Source organism: Carica papaya, chromosome 9, assembly GCF_054855325.1.
Source record: "Carica papaya isolate Zhongbai chromosome 9, ASM5485532v1, whole genome shotgun sequence".
Classification (NCBI taxonomy): Eukaryota; Viridiplantae; Streptophyta; class Magnoliopsida; order Brassicales; family Caricaceae; genus Carica; species Carica papaya.
Genome location: NC_142317.1, coordinates 2,793,973 through 2,809,977, shown reverse-complemented (window position 1 = coordinate 2,809,977; position 16,005 = coordinate 2,793,973). Strand labels below are relative to the sequence as shown.

Below are 16,005 nucleotides of genomic sequence, written 5' to 3'. Positions count from 1 at the left end.
GATTTTTTAAATAATTATTATATCAGTTTTATTATATAAAAATATATAATCATTAATTATCTGATAAAAATTATGCAATCGAATCTCACAACAAATTATCATGCAAAACGTGATTATGGACTTGAAAAATAATTAGAATTTTGATCAATTTAATTATTTTATGAATGAAAGTATTAAACTTCCTTACAATAAATTCTGCGGAAGAGTAATATTTAAATTAATGTTAAAATTTATTTATGAAATAAATTTAAAATTATGTAAAATTATTTTAACTAAAATTTAAGTTTCTATAAAATTTGTTATGTAAATAAAATAATAAAATCTAAAATTCTATTAAATATTTATAAATTTTATGATGTATTATTCTAATAATATTTAACTAAAACGGCCCAAAACCCTCATATTTTGTCGGAGGTAAAGACATGAAGAACAAGATCATTTGGAATGGGCCCAAAAATGGCCTGAAATTTCTGGCAATAGCTGTTGTTTGGAAACTCGGTCATCATTATCCGCGCCTCATATTGTTTGGCTACACTGGGAGACGTTGTCTTCCCTTGCTTTCAGGTAGCTCAGCTCGCCTTCTCCTTTTCCTATGTGGCGGTATCTTGCGGGCGAGTCACTCAAATTCCACGGAAACACCCGACGGCAGTTCTAAAGCAATGTGGAGCCGCATCCTCAAGCTTGCTTCGAATCTTTGTGCCGGAAACGTTATCAGAACACGCAATTCGGATCTTTCATGGAGCCGGAACTTCTACAGCCGGGCGGTTCCTCAACCAAACGGAGCCCCCACCGGTCTCTACGGATTTGACCATCTCAAGAACCCCAAGGGATTTCAACGCTTTGTAGACGACGCCATCGAGAGGTAAACAGAATAGAATGTACGATGCTCGAATTAGTTTGCGTTTGGCCGCGGGAAAATAGCAGGAAAAACATAGGAAGTGAAGTTAATGTCTTAGTTGGCTCTTGTTTCTGAGTCAAATTTTTGGTTTGATGATGATTGAGTCAGTTTGCTTCCGCCTGGTTGCCGAGAAAATAGCAGGAAAAACATAGGAATGAAACTCTGAACGCTAATGTCTTGGTTGAAACTCTGAACACTAATGTTTTACTCGGTTCTTATCATTGATTCACATGTCTGGTATGAGTGAGGTTTATGCTTGTTGGTTTTTTCAACTCTATGTTAGTGTGTGTGTGTGTGTGTGTGTGTGTGTGTGTGTGTGTGTATCCACTACTAATTGGCCCCTGAGGAAACTAGGGAAAATATAACCAAAAAACAGTAGGCCTTTTCTTTTTTAATCAATTTCAAACTAAATGTTCTAATGAGCTTGATGCATAATATCCATTGTTGTGAATTAGAACCGTATATGATTTTAGAAGTTACTTGTCTTTTACTTCCTTGTTTAGAAGCTGAGAAAAATGTAATTAATTTTTTCCTGTTAGGTGTGGGGAACTGGTGAATTATATATCAGGGATGCCTTCATCTGCGGAGATTGTTCGAGCTATGGATGAAATTTCAGATACAGTTGGTTTTCTGCTAAAATAATATATGTATTCTCTATAGCACTGTTACTTTGAGCTTTTAGATGATTGGAGTGACGTGGTTCCTGTCTAATAGGTTTGTTCTGTTATTGATTCTGCGGAACTCTGTAGACAAACTCATCCAGACAGGTTGTTCTTTACCAAATTTGAAAAATGCATTTTTTATCTTTTATTATGCTTCATTAAATATTATCTTACAAAAATTCATTTGTGCTTGTTCTTAGTGTCAATGACTTAATGGTTTATCAGGGAATTTGTTGAGGAGGCTCACAAGGCATCAATGAGACTAAATGAATATCTACATGTGAGAAGCTGACCAGTTATTCTTTTATCAGTGAAGTTTTCTTGGTTTCATTAATGCTCTTGCTTCTTTAATTGTATTGATGCACGTTACAAGGACATACTAGTTACATCGAGTGGGTATATATGCACTCAGATATCTTAATGAACACACATTCTTTAGGATGAGGAATCAAAGGCTATGAAGAAGTAATCTAAAACATGATAGGAAAAGTGTATATGGAGATTGTTTATCACATGATTTAGAAGCTATTTTGCTTGGTTGCACTTTGATATATCATTCTTTATCTAGCGGATTTGTAATTAAATCAGAATCAGTTCAAATTGAATGTCCACCAAATATAAGAGCAGTGTAGAACATCTTGTGCACTATGCCTTAGATACTAAGCTTTTCTTTTTTCCCCTCGAGAAAGTCTATTTGCAGATTTGAAATTCGGTCATTAAAGTTGATTCTATGCTTGTCAAAGTGATCAATTACGAATTCATAAGCTGTTTCTGGTAACCACTTGGAGCTTCCCATGTTAACATGCAGTATCTTAATACAAATCATACTCTCTATGATGCGGTAAAAAAAGCCGAGCAAGATGATTATCTGCTTACCAAGGAAGCTCATAGAGCGGCTCATCACTTGCGGATTGACTTTGAAAGGGGCGGAATTCATCTATGTCCTGGTATGGTTCTCATGATCACATCATTCTTCTTTTTATGTCATGTCATGCATTATTGCTGTTTTGATAAGATGATACCCCATCGTACTTTGCAGAGAAGTTGGATCGAGTAAATAAGCTAAACCTAGAGATTTTTCAGCTATGTCGAGAGTAAGTGTTCGGTGTATTTAATAAATTATGCCCATAGAGCAAGCTATTGGTTACAATTTATCGTTTCTCAAATCTATGCCAGATTCGGTGAAAATATTGCAAGCGACCCAGGTCATGTCAATATATTCCCAGCATCATGCATTCCAAAGCGCATACACCATCTCCTTAAGCCCATTTACCGTCTTGCTTCGGGAGATGCAGTAGCTAAGAATAAAATGAAAGAGAAGGGATTTCAAATAACTACAGAGCCTCGGATTCTTTCTTCTGTTCTGCAATGGACACCAGATGAGCAAGTAGTTCTCTTTTTTCTTCATCAGATGCTGTATTATTTTTCTCTGTTCTTGAAGTTGGGGGTAGGGGCGAGGGGAGTTGTATTGTTTTCAAATGTCTGAAATATTTGTGTTATATTTCAGTACTAACTGTAGATTGCGTGAGCTAAATTCAGTATTGTGGTAAATTTATTGAGTGATGATATTAATCTTCCATTTTGCAGATACTAAATCACCTGCTATTTAATTTCTATCATTACACTGATGATTTTGGTTTCTGTGTTCAGGTTAGGAAAATGGCATATGTGCAAGGAAACTCAGTTCCATGCTCAAACCTTGAAGTTCTTGATAAGCTTATAGTTGCTCGTCATGAGCTTGCACAGGTAGTCATCCTATACAGAAGTTGGCCATTTCTCATTATGCACAGAACTAGAGAAGCATTCAGATTTCGCAAAATAATATAACTTTATAGTTCCTATCGGACATATTTATTATGATTTTTAAATTGTAACCATCAATTTTACCACTTGAAAAGAACTTTCTCTAAAATTTCCAGGAGAATTCATTTAATCTTCCAATTTATAAGCCATCATAATAGATAAATAGTTTTTTAGTAGAAGTGGATACCTTTTAACTGTGACAGAATGAGGTGCTTTCTGTCAGAATGTCTAAATTTTCTTCGATTGCTGATTTAATAGTTTAGCTCTCAATTTACCCTTGTATGTAAAGAGATTGTATGATATTATTCATTGATACGCTAATATGAACCTTTTTCTTTTGTGGAATTTCTTGTTCTGTGTGATGAGTTAATAAGAAATTGGACCATAGATCATATTCCATATGCATGTTCTTCAGTTTAATCTTAATTTTTTAAAAAGAAAATGGTTTGCCTTAGTGGAGCATGGATTTGTTTTCTTGAGAATTGCAGATAATAGGGTACAAATCCTATGCTGAATTTACAGTGAAGCCAAACCTTGCTTCATCACCAAAGGTTGTAAAATCCTTTTTGCTTGAGATGAGCGAGATGGTCCGTCAAAAGGCTGATGAGGTACTATCTCTTCTGAACTTTTATAATGCGAGAATGCATACCACCTAGTTGTTGCTTTGATTATGCTGCAGTATCCATATTCAGTAATCTAATGAGCAATTGACTTCACTCTAGGAATTTAGGGCAATCAGGGATTTCAAAAGAGACAAATCTGGTGAAGATTTTGTAGAGTTAGAACCATGGGATGAGACACATTACACAGCAATGATGAAATCTTCTGCTTACAATTTGGACTCTTCAGTAAGTTATGCACTTGTTTTTATTTGGATCTTGTTCATAACATGAAGATCGGTCATGTATATTTGTTGTGCAACAGTAGTTTTTTCGGTTAACATAGGGTATTAGGATGTCTTTGCTTTTCAGGAATGTTCAAAATTTTCTTCATATTTCAAATGTGAGGATTCCTTTTTCTAATCTCTTTAGGATTTCTTTTTCTTTTTGGAGCAGGTTGTGGCTTCATATTTTCCCTTGCCTCAATGTATTGAGGGACTGAAAGTGCTGGTGAAGTCACTATTTGGTGCCACATTTTTCGATGTTCCTATGGCTCCTGGAGAATCATGGCACCCTGATGTGCTTAAAATGTCCCTCCATCACCCTGAAGAAGTATATGTTAGGTTTGAAAGCATTAGATTACAGGCCATATTAAGATTATAGAACTCTTTTTCATGACCAAACTCCTTCCATAGTTCTTTTGCCATGTTGAAGTAATTTAAGGATTTTGGAATCAAATGAATTAACTCTGTGCCTTTTCTGTTTCATTTTGATCTCTGCCATCTCAAATAGTTTCATGTGATTAACTGTTTTACCTGCTCTAGTGTTACTTTAGCACATATATCCCCTTGCTTCTTGGTAACTTGTGAGAATTTCATGGTGTTCCCTCGTCACTGCAAAAGTCAACCTTTGACAATGCTGGTGCAAACTATTCTTAATTTGATTTTGTTCTTTCACAATGTCCCATTCTTAAATAGGTGCATGCACATATTGCAGGGTGATTTAGGGTATCTGTACCTTGATTTGTACTCAAGGGAGGGCAAGTATCCAGGTTGTGCTAATTTTGCAATTAAAGGAGCACGCCGAATTTCTGATACAGAGTATCAACTTCCTGTATGTTAATAAGCTAATTAAGTTTAATTAGCATTAATCAGCTCTTTCTTACATTCTAGTTTCTTCTATTGGATACCATTTTAGCATCAAAATAAATCTAAAGATTGGAAACTAATCTTTGAAATATTCTGTGTGAAAAAGAGAAAGGGAGAAAAAAATATGTAGTTTATTTCTATTCATTCCTCTAGCCATCGATTAAATTATTTCTTTTGGCATTACTGCAGGTTGTGGCGCTCGTTTGCAATTTTTCATATTTTCGTGAATCATCAACTGTAAAACTTAATCATTCAGAAGTAGAGACTTTATTTCATGAGTTTGGGCATGCTCTCCATTCTTTACTTTCACGGACGGTATATCATTAACATTTAATTAACAGACATACAAGAAGAAACGTGGCGGCCTTAGTTTCTTTTCCCTTTAACCCCAGCATGATGTGTACATGTTTTGTAGGATTACCAACATTTTTCTGGTACCAGGGTGGTTCTGGACTTGGCCGAGATGCCTTCAAACCTGTTTGAGTGAGTATAAACTATTTACAAATTCCCACAATATAGTTATCTCTTTTTCTTATTCCTGATGAATCTAATATATTTTTGGCTTTTGGAGACATATGATGCACATGCTATGTATGTATGCATACGCATATATTGTGTTGCATTTGGATTTCAGTGTCATTGATTCTAGTGTTTTTAGGTATTACGCTTGGGATTACAGAGTCTTAAAGACGTTTGCTAGACACTATTCAACTGGTGAAATTATTCCTGAGAAGTTGGTAAAATCAATGCAAGGTGCCAGAGACATGTTTGCTGCAACCGAATTGCAGCGTCAGGTTTGACTCAACCAGTGGTGTAATAAGGCATACTTTTCTCTTATGCAATGGGACAGAAAATAGTCTTTACCTGTGTATGTCATTTGCATTCTGTCAGACTTTTTATGCCCTGGTTGACCAAACACTCTTTGGGGAACAAGCAGCCATTCATAGAGATACAAGTTCCATGGTTGCAGAATTAAAAAGGCAACATACAAGCTGGAAGCATGTGGAGGGCACTAATTGGCACATACGATTTAGTCACCTGATAAATTATGGTGCAGGTAAGTTAAATCACAGATAATCAAATACTTATTTGGGTTGAGGATAATTGTTTCTTCTCCCCACACGTAAATAAATCATCTTCAGATGCTACTTTGTGTTACAGGATTTAATGGAATATCAGACCTATTTCTGGTAATCTTTGCAATTATTTGGTTGTAGGTTATTATAGCTACTTGTATGCCAGATGTTTTGCTGCAACTATATGGCAAAAGCTATGCCAAGAGGATCCACTATCTTTGACCACTGGAACTGCTCTCAGAACAAAATTCTTGCAGCATGGAGGAGCCAAAGAACCAGTTGATTTGTTGAATGACCTCATAGGGGAAGGAATTATCAGGCACTATGGTGATGGCGTAATTCCCGACACAAGTTGTTTACTAAATGAAGTGAAATTGGCGGGAGAGAAGTAAGAGCGGCTCCTGTTCTGGATGAAGTATCAATTCAGAGGCAAAGAGGGAAGGAAACATCAATAAAAGTTATATTTCAAGATAAACAAAAAGCATTGATCGGCATGGCAACCAACTAAATGCATTGGTGGCTGATTTAAAGGAGGCAGCAGGAGCTCCTGGGGCATTGGCTCTATATATTTTGGCTAAGGTGGATTTGCAAGGCTATTTAGAGTGTTGCTGCAGCTCATGCTGATCATATTCTTTTTTGAAGGCTTGTGTTGGTTGGATCAGCAGATGGTTGCCCTTGTCTGTGGGTGAGGGACTTTGTAACCCTACATATACAAATTGAATAATTGCGCACGAGGCCTAGCAAATGCAAACGAAACCTAATCCCAGTTTGATAATCTGCCAAGAAAAAATTTGGCAAACAGATTTCATTAGTTGTTGGCAAACTGACTATGTTTTGCACCAAGTTATGGCATCCGCCGATCAATTTATTCAAACTTTCTGCGCCCAAATTTTTCAGAGAATTGATGTGCTAGTTTTTTTATCTTTGTGTGTGTGTGTGTGTGTGTGTGTGTAAGAACCCAGGTCCAATTTATGAGGTTGGGTAGTTTCTCAAGAAAAAAGTTGAGCCGGACTATTTAGTATTAAACATACTCGGGGAATTAGCAGTTCAGAAAACCCACGAATTCAGATTCACCTATCATGAACAGAGTTCATTATTACATAGGTTTGGTTTCCCAAGTTATGAAATTGACTTTGTGCAAAGCCTCTGCTCTCTGGCTTGACTATTAGGATAATGTCCTGGCAGGAAAAATCTTATGGAACTAGAAGGATGTCAAGCTGTTAGCTGTCAACTAAATTTCCTGAGTTACAGCCCACTTGACTGAACCACCAAAAAATAACGAAAGAGGTGACTGATCTCATTGTTTCTTCCCGTAAGTATAAATATGTCCTGTCCTGAAATTACATTTTAAGGTTAGAAGAATTATTAAAAAATAAGCAAAAAAGATAGGTGTCCGCTGTCTATTCACCTGCTGATGTTAGCAGACAGATTTTCCATCCATGCTAGGGGATGTATGAAAGTGCAATTCTAAATGGAAAAACTCTTTTGCTTTCATTAAACAAGGCAACAAAGGAGCGGACTAAAATAAGCTCCCTGCTAGTGACTTGGCTCTAACGTTCGCTATCCATTCACAGATGATAGAATTAACTTCGTCAGGTAGCTCATCATGGGGACAGTGACCTGGAAAGTCAAAGAAAAGAAGAAAAGGAATGACAAAAGAACATTTCCAGGATGGGAAACAGAAGTAGCGACAAGGTTTGAGTTGACTTACCTGAATCCAATTCCCTAATTTCAACCCCATTACAATGCTCTTTCAACATGGCTAGTTTTGTTTTGGAATCCGAGATTGGATCTTTCATTCCCTATATAATAAATAAAGCAGTGAGCGCATAATCTAAACAAGAAAGAACAATGAATTTACCAAGATTATCATGTTTTTAAGGCATCTTGATATTTAACCATTAACCTGTATAATAAGGACTTTTTCCTCAAATCCGCTCAAGAGATAATTAAGTGGAATTGAGAGATTGAAGCTGAGTACGCTTTCCAGGACCACAAGAACGCCAGGGTCATGGGACTTTAAGTAAAGGTTAAGGTGATGTTTGTCAATATAGATATGTGGTCCCTAAAACTATTTGCTAAATAAATGCGAACACACAAATGCAGATGCAAAAGTACATGTGCGCATACATGCTCAAAAATCAAAGTTCCATCAATAGAGAGGATACTGCTCTTAACATTTCTTTAATAAGCCAATCATCAGCTCGCTCTGACCTCTGCAGCGTGAAAGAAAGAAAAGTCAAACACCATACAGACAGGAATCACAAAAAAAAAAAAAAGGGAAAGTCGAAAGCACTTGCAGGAAAACACTCCTTACAGTTGGATAGCAGTTTTTTAATATGTTCTTGAGATTCAATCTCAAGTAGAACAAGAGGAGTCGAGCACCCACCCATGCAGCTCCTGAAGCCTGTCTCTCCTGAAATAGATCGAAGCAAAAGAGACAATAAATTCTATTGATTGTAATCAGACTGCAGTGTGAACCATCCACTGTTAAGACTGATAAAGGCTGCACTAAGCATGCTGAATAAGTAGAACTTGAATTTATATAGGACTCCTCGTTTATGCTAAGAGCAGAAGATCAGCAAGAACTATGAAGGACTGGTAGGTAAGCTTAAAATGAATGGATTGATCACACACACATACAAAGGTCACATGTCATGCCAATCTTGGATTATTAGTGTCCATCTAGTAGTAGTACTTCTGCACAAATTTCTCAGGGTTTTTCCATCAAAACCTTGATTTCTTACAGGAAAAGAAACTAAATTGAGACATGACATATAAGTTATTTTTCCTTTTCTTGAAAACATTTTAATGATCCTTTACTAAGTTAAGAATGACATATTGCACAAAGTAACCCATAGATAGCTCAATTTAGAGCAGTCGGATTCCTTGTGTAACAACTTTTAGATACTCACTAAGGCACTTTTTTTTTGTTATAGAAAATATTTGTTATTTTCCTGGCACCCTTTTTATAATAAGCACAAATATCACCGCACATACATATCGACACTTGCGCCTGCAAGACACAAGCTGGTGCCATACAGTGCATCATCAGTTTCCAACCAACTTGAGAAGTGCATATAACATGGTACAATGTAACAGAAAAAGCTAGATGGAACCAAATTGACTGTTTCATGACCAGAAAATCGGCAGTTCCAAAACTGATTGATTCATGACATTGTTGGATTTGCGTGGAACTTACTCCGGAAACTTGTCCAGAAGAAAAACCAGGAATCACATTGCCAGCACTGTTAACAAGGACTGTGGACAAGGCCAAAGTAGGCCAAAAGCAAGCAACTATAGCAACAAAATACCCTGGAAATAGTGAATAACAACAATTAGACAACTAAATGAAACCAATAACAAGTTGCTGAAATAAAGCAGATAAGCCACTTTGTGGGGAAGTGCTGTGTGCCTGCAAGAGAGAGAGAGAGAGAGAGAGAGCACACAGACAGTTCATGCATGTTGGAACATACCACCGATTGAGTTCCCCACTAAATGCACTGGCTCACCAACAACTGCAATGATAAAATCTCTCAGCAACTCGGCCCACATGATTTCAGTGTAGACAATATTTGGCTTTTCTGATTTGCCAAATCCTAGAACTGTGATAGCCCAAACCTTGTTTCCACCTTTAGCTATCCCATCCATATTATCGCGATAATGCTCCAGAAAAGCACCAAAACCATGAACAAGCAGAACAGCAGGACCTCCATGACCAACTACTGTGTACTGAAACAGCAAAACATAATATTAAAAGTTGAATCTCTTGCTTAAGTAAATGACAAAAGACCAACTCACTTAAAGTGAGTCCGAGCAGAACAGCAGGACCTCCATGACCAACTACTGTGTACTGAAACAGCATAACATAATATTAAAAGTTGAATCTCTTGCTTAAGTAAATGACAAAAGACCAACTCACTTAAAGTGAGTCCCCCTCTTTCTCAAGAGCGCAGAGGTTCAAACTTTAAAGAACCCCTTGAGGGCCATCAAACAAAAATGAATGCCAAAAATAAGAAATTGTACCAGGACCAACTATTATGCATTTACCTATTTTCTGATGCATACCTGAATTAGATAGCCCTTCCATCTCCATATCCTTATAGAATATCTTCCTTCATCACTTATTTGACATTTTAGAGCCACAAGCCAATACCACTGTCAAAGAAATGAAAAATACTTTAAAGATGCTTGAAAATGATAGGCTCAGAAAAAAAAGCTGAGGATAAGGAATCACATCAGATAACAACCAATTGTTACCACTTAAGATGTAAGAGAGATGAATAAAAAAAAAAAAAAAGAAAAATACTGTCACACCTCCATTGAGCACACAGCATCTGCTGCAGCAGCAACAGTGACTGCTGAATATCCAAAAGGAGAAAGAAATCCAGCATTCCGTTCTTTCTCATACTTGATTGCTTCATAATAAACTCTCCTTCTTGATATGATGCCAAGACAAAGAGCAGGCCCAAAAAGTTTAAGAAATGAAGATCCATTACGACTTTCAGCATCTCGCAGCCGTTCATGGACCCTGGCAATAAATCATGGGGGAAAACTGTTATTTTAAGATAAAATCAAGTTTCGGAGTATGTAGCCCTTGTAAATATCCTAATACGTAATCAGAATGAATCTGGTAAATGTTCACCACATACTCTTGCCAATCATCTCGAGCTGTTCCCTCCAAATATCTCAAGTACCCAGCCAAGGCATTTAATATAGCATTTGTTCCACCTCCAACAATATTTGCCTTCTGTGTGACAAAAACAGATTTATCTAGCTTCTTCCTTTTGGAGTATTTGAAATTTAAATTGTCTTTATTTCTTTGCCCTGATTTGGAAAACCTTTCCTGCAATGTGGTTTCAGCAGATATCTCTTTTATTGCACGCCAGCTGTCTTCTGATTTGCATGGATTATTGTTCATGAATTCCTTCAAGTCATCAACTGTAGGTAGAGGACCTGAGCCATATTTCAGTAATTATTTTCCCTAGGTTAATCAGAATTCCATATCAGAGTCTATTCAGAAATGAAACAACAAGAAAACAAGAAATTGAGATTTGTAACACTAGCACTTACCCCAGTGCAGATCGATCCCTACACCAGGTAATGCTGGGGCCAGAATTGGTGATGTTGGAGGTAGTTCAAGTTTCTTAAAGTCCTCATATGATGCAGGCAGGTCCTTCAGATCCTATACAGCATTAGTGCAGATAACTAAATATTCATGCAAGGACTTCATATAAGAGAAACAGGAATAAGGGAAAAGAAAAACCACCTTAATCTTGTAAAATGGAGTCTGCCATAGTGAAATCCTCGGGCCTTCCTCTAAAGAGGAAATCTTCTCCAATGTACCTTTCACAATATCCGTTATTCTTACTAACTCATACTCTACCTCCTCTTCGGTATATACATCGGTAGCTTGCACCTGTTCCAATACTCCGGGATGAGTTTAACAAGGTAAGAGAACAAGAAAGCTTCAAAGTTTTGCCTCATGCCTGGAGTGTGAAGCTAGTAATCACAGAATGAAAATCTAATGGGAACACATGAGAACCTTTGTTACAAGCTCTTGTAGGACGCTTTCTGCATTCCCAAACCTGAACATCAGATTGGATCCTTTCTCTTTCAAAAACTGCCTCAAATCTTCCAATGCAAAAACAACAAGTTCTAGCATTTCATCAGAGTAACCTACATGCATTATTGCCAAAATCAGCAAACAAATACATGTCGAAAAAGCACATTTTCTCTGTACGACATCGGGTCTACTCTTCATTGTAACAGAAAGTCACATAATGTGTGCTTGATTCGATAAATGCTTTCTACATGAAAAGCGCTCATATTCAAGTTTAATGGACTTTGATTCCACAATGAGCTCTACTCATATAGTGAAACAAACAAGAAACTCAACTTTCAAATGAAACCAGGAAAAAGAACTCAATAATCAGCCAAAAATTAAAAAAGCATCAAATTGCTAATTGGAAAAGAAGATTGAAAAATGAATATAGTGCTCACGAGAGAGAATGCGGTGATCGAAGACGTAAAGAGGAACTACGGCTCGATATTTAGAGACCGCGAGGAGGCCAGGGTGGTCGTCGACGCGGAGATCTTGCTTGAACCAGAGAATCGCCGTGGAATTCTCTCCGGTTACCCTGGAGAATGAGCAAATGCACCGATTCCCTCTACGACGAAAGTGATTCCTTGACCCGAACAAGAGATTGAGGGAGTTCGGGAAAGTGAGAACGGCCATGACGAGAAGAGATTATAATGGAAAAGAGCAGCATCCATGAAGTAGCAGACGAAAGAAAGAAGAACTCCGGGTTAAGTAAAGCTAGCACTTATCATCGCCAGACCAAGAAAGGGAATTGTGGAGGAGAGAAAATGTTGAATTTTGTGGAGGGAAATAGACCAGAAGAGTACTTATTTCCGGAGCTCTCACTTCTCGTTGACTCCTGGAAGTGGTACTCTTGAAACGACGACGTTATTGCAACTGCCGAAAGGTTAAACAACTTTCCACACGACGTCGTTTATGGTCCAAGGTAAATATATATATATAAGCAGCGATTCTGTAAAAAGGCACAAATTTCGGCTACATCGCTAGCCCGTGGGCAGAAAGTAACCAACTAAACTGAAAATGGCGCTTCAAATCCACACTCCGTATCACCATCTTCCGTACAAAACCTTCCTTCTTCCCTCAACCAAAAAACCCCAATTCACAGTCAAATACCAAAATTCCCAGACCGAAAATGAACCCACTGAGGAGCCTGTCCCTTCCAGAAAACCTAACTCATCTGGGCTAGGGTTTGGCTCTTCTTCGTCTTCTTCTTCTTCCTCTACATCCACGTTTAACAAATCCAGTGTGAGTAGTAAGAAGAAACAGAGAGATAAGAGAGAGAGGGCAACAATAATTAGGCGGGTCCCTGTGGAGAAACCGACGTTTGTGAGCAAAGAAGAGGAGATTAAAGCCAAGGAGCAGAATAAGAACGAGAGTGCTTTCCTTCTTGCTTGGCTGGGGCTTGGTGGCATCATCCTTTTGCAGGGAATTCTTCTTGCAGCTTCAGGTGCTGATAATTACCTTCTCTTGATTGCTTGTTAATTACTACATTTATGCATTCCTTTAGTGAATACAGCATTGCTGTTTGTCTGAGGGAAAAAATTGGATGTTGGTTTTGGGAGATGAGATATTGAGCATTTGATGTACGAGAATTTTTCAATTTTTGCTTCAATTCGTGAGAAGAAATGTTTGGATTTGGTAAACTTGAAGTCAATTTGAGTTTCGGCTGAGTTTTCTGTGATTAGGTTAAACCATGATGTAGCTGCTGCTTGATTGATTAGCTTGTTTACTGGCCTATAATGAAATCATGGATAAAGCATAAAGCTTCAGTCATAAGTTAAATAGATAAACAAGTTTTTGAATTCTTAAGTTACATCAAATTGTCTTTTTGGGTATTGGCTGGAGGAAGTTCAGTTGTACCCTGTAAAAGCAGGAGTGAACATGTAAAGCAGGCTAATTTTATAGTATGAATAATTCGCTTTTATTTTCTTCATATGCTAAAATGTAAATGATTTCTGTCACTCCTAAATTATGATTTATTACCTCGTTTACAGGCTTTCTTCCAGAAGAATGGGATAAATTCTTCGTCAAGTATCTATACCCATCATTCACCCCAACAGTTGCCCTATTTGTTGCTGGAACAGTTGCATATGGAGTATTGAAGTATCTACAAAATGAGAACCTTAAAGGACAAAGTTGATATACCATGGGTATAAGTCAGATGGTTCCGGCTAGTAAGATAAAATAGTTTCGGAAGCTGAGTGAGCTCTCGCATATTTCTTAGGCTGTACATCATTTACAGCATCTCTTGCAAAGAGAAAAATGTATGAAATGACAAGAGGCAAAATATTTTTTTGAGAGGGATTATTCTTTGTTATGAGTCCTTCTGGCAGCACATTGTCTAGTGAAAATAGCTGTATGGAACTATGACAGATCACAATATACTCAATCAGCTTTCATATGTCTTCCATGTGTCATTCCCTAATTTAAAAACTCTTCAGGGAAGCAGGGTAAGATTTAGTTATCTATTTATGCATTATCTTGAAGTAAGTTATAGAAACTTGATGATCTTGTTATCTGAATGATTTGAGAGGGATACTGAGTGACTGGGCAATCTTGATCTTTCTTGAAGTAAGGATAGTGATCCTTTTTTTTTTCAAATACTCTTTGTTCAGATCCACCCAAACGCATCTATATTCCTTTCTGGATCCGTTGCTGTCAAATTTTTTCTTATGTGGATGTGCAAGATGAAGTGTCCAATCACCTTTCTCTCCCTATCTATGTTAATTTGAATGATGGAAATAAGGCATAAGTTGCTTTTTTTTTACCGTTTCCAATGTATTGTCTATTTCTTCAGTCAAGTGATGGATATTTACAACATTGTTGTTTCTTGAAGTTTCTTTCTTTCTGTTTCCTTTTTTTCTATGGATATACTATTGGTGAAATCATGTTTTGCTGCGAACTTGTGTTTTTCCTTTAAGACAGTCCAGTTATGGAATAGTTTCCAGTGCAATAATAATTTGCCTTTTTTAGTAATTCATTTCATGCTGCATTGTTCTGTTAGAACTGAATCCTGATGTTTGAAATTCGTCTTCCGTCTGGAAATCTGCGAGTTTGCAGGCAACTCAGATAGTTCCAGGAAGGTGCATTTGATTTTTAAAAAAAAAGCCTAGGGCCTTATGTCGAGGTATGAACTCAACTTCTGTTGATAACTTGTTCAGATAAATTATGCTTGACAATGAACTAGTTGTAGAATTGAAATTCAATCAACCGAAAACTTACTCTTGAAAATTATAACCGTATGAAGGAAAGGTGGTAAAGTTTGAAAACATATTAATGCAACGGATATTTACACAAATTTATCCATATTTATGTAAAGGATGAATTTGTTCATTTTCTGATAGTAAATGCCCTTTTCAAGATCAAAGAAAAATGAACTGTACTGGAGGTTTTTTTACTATATATGTGTGTGGGTAATGAAGGCCATGAACGGACAATTACAATCATACAAAACCCAAGAAGTCTTGACTCTTCTTACTTTATTTACAAACTTCCTCAAGGAAAGATCAGCAGTTGCGGATTTTGCTTGATAAGAAGAACTTACTGCTTATAATTAGGAAAAACTTCTGGTAGTGGTTCGCCATTTATAGATTGTTTATTGTAGGGAATATTTGAAACAAGTTAGTTATTTTCATTCATTTTTCAACCAGGAAATTACAAAAATTCATCTCCCAGTGACTCCACTTGGAATTCATTTGGATTAGAATTTTCATTGTTGGTTAATTGAATTTTGATCCTAGTATGCATGAATTAAGCATGTGTTTCTAAATGAATCCTACGATAATAGTTCATTCTTTACCAGTGTACCATGGTGAGAGTAACTCTAGTCTGAGAGCTTATATGCCATTAGTTGAAAATTAAGCATGGGCAGAGTCAGTTAAAGCTTCAGTTCTTCCTCCAAGGAGGTTGAATTGGGTACTTATCCATCTAGTTTTCTCAGTGTTGATTAGCATATTATCATTTTCTATAAAATAGAAATAAGTTATGCATGTGAAATTTGAAATTGCATTTTATAAATGGTTATCGTGGTATGAAGTTGCAGAATGCCCTATGTTATCAAAGTGAAATTCTTGAGAAAGATGGTTTATGAATATTTGAGTATCTCATTCTTCCTGAATCCAAAGTGGTCATAGAATTTTCATTCTCACCATCTTAAACGTCTTTCAAACTGCAACCAATCTGTAGCATGAAAATTTTTTCTTTATTAATTTCCGAGG

The 16,005-nt window shown here is 36.9% G+C and overlaps 3 protein-coding genes across 5 annotated transcripts; 2 read left to right on the top strand and 1 right to left on the bottom strand.

Annotated features, from left to right (window-relative positions):
• Window positions 1-407: 407 nt before the first annotated feature.
• On the top strand, window positions 408-6,997 carry LOC110823525 (Zincin-like metalloproteases family protein). The gene is made up of 17 exons (XM_022053921.2): window positions 408-862; window positions 1,438-1,519; window positions 1,613-1,665; window positions 1,786-1,840; window positions 2,369-2,507; window positions 2,600-2,654; window positions 2,737-2,947; window positions 3,211-3,306; window positions 3,852-3,971; window positions 4,086-4,211; window positions 4,419-4,574; window positions 4,959-5,075; window positions 5,300-5,425; window positions 5,526-5,593; window positions 5,769-5,904; window positions 6,002-6,167; window positions 6,328-6,997. Exons 1-17 carry the CDS (start codon window positions 423-425, stop codon window positions 6,576-6,578), a joined length of 2,397 nt encoding a protein of 798 aa, XP_021909613.2. The 5' UTR covers window positions 408-422; the 3' UTR covers window positions 6,579-6,997.
• Window positions 6,998-7,232: 235 nt separating this feature from the next.
• LOC110823526 (DNA photolyase) lies at window positions 7,233-12,577 on the bottom strand. 3 transcript variants are annotated; one of them, XR_015816330.1, is made up of 15 exons: window positions 12,190-12,577; window positions 11,732-11,865; window positions 11,456-11,605; window positions 11,260-11,371; window positions 10,839-11,142; window positions 10,504-10,717; window positions 10,255-10,344; window positions 9,663-9,918; window positions 9,389-9,501; window positions 8,504-8,602; window positions 8,355-8,402; window positions 8,093-8,203; window positions 7,898-7,988; window positions 7,595-7,806; window positions 7,233-7,520 (listed from the first exon to the last, which is right to left on the bottom strand). XR_015816330.1 is itself a non-coding variant. In XM_022053923.2 (14 exons), the coding sequence occupies exons 1-14, from the start codon at window positions 12,422-12,424 to the stop codon at window positions 7,706-7,708; spliced, it is 2,058 nt and encodes a 685-aa protein (XP_021909615.2). In that variant the 5' UTR covers window positions 12,425-12,577; the 3' UTR covers window positions 7,233-7,705. The 3 variants fall into 3 exon arrangements, 1 of the variants encoding a protein (XP_021909615.2); XR_002541426.2 differs by having other exon boundaries at window positions 7,233-7,515; XM_022053923.2 differs by having other exon boundaries at window positions 7,233-7,806.
• Window positions 12,578-12,740: 163 nt separating this feature from the next.
• On the top strand, window positions 12,741-14,189 carry LPA2 (low psii accumulation2). Its single transcript, XM_022053371.2, has 2 exons — window positions 12,741-13,235; window positions 13,783-14,189. The coding sequence occupies exons 1-2, from the start codon at window positions 12,809-12,811 to the stop codon at window positions 13,926-13,928; spliced, it is 573 nt and encodes a 190-aa protein (XP_021909063.2). The 5' UTR covers window positions 12,741-12,808; the 3' UTR covers window positions 13,929-14,189.
• Window positions 14,190-16,005: the final 1,816 nt, after the last annotated feature.

Bases quoted from the DNA above. Each gene is read 5' to 3' on its own strand.
- LOC110823525 (XM_022053921.2), top strand. From the start codon at position 423: ATGAAGAACAAGATCATTTGGAATGGGCCCAAAAATGGCCTGAAATTT. The intron at 1,841-2,368 runs GTGAGAAGCTGA...GTTAACATGCAG, and splicing joins GACTAAATGAATATCTACAT to TATCTTAATACAAATCATAC. The intron at 2,508-2,599 runs GTATGGTTCTCA...CGTACTTTGCAG, and splicing joins CGGAATTCATCTATGTCCTG to AGAAGTTGGATCGAGTAAAT.
- LOC110823526 (XM_022053923.2), bottom strand. From the start codon at position 12,424: ATGGCCGTTCTCACTTTCCCGAACTCCCTCAATCTCTTGTTCGGGTCA. The intron at 9,919-10,254 runs GTATGCATCAGA...TTGCTGTTTCAG, and splicing joins GGAAGGGCTATCTAATTCAG to TACACAGTAGTTGGTCATGG. The intron at 8,204-8,354 runs GTATCCTCTCTA...CTTTACTTAAAG, and splicing joins TTAAAGAAATGTTAAGAGCA to TCCCATGACCCTGGCGTTCT.
- LPA2 (XM_022053371.2), top strand. From the start codon at position 12,809: ATGGCGCTTCAAATCCACACTCCGTATCACCATCTTCCGTACAAAACC. The intron at 13,236-13,782 runs GTGCTGATAATT...CCTCGTTTACAG, and splicing joins AATTCTTCTTGCAGCTTCAG to GCTTTCTTCCAGAAGAATGG.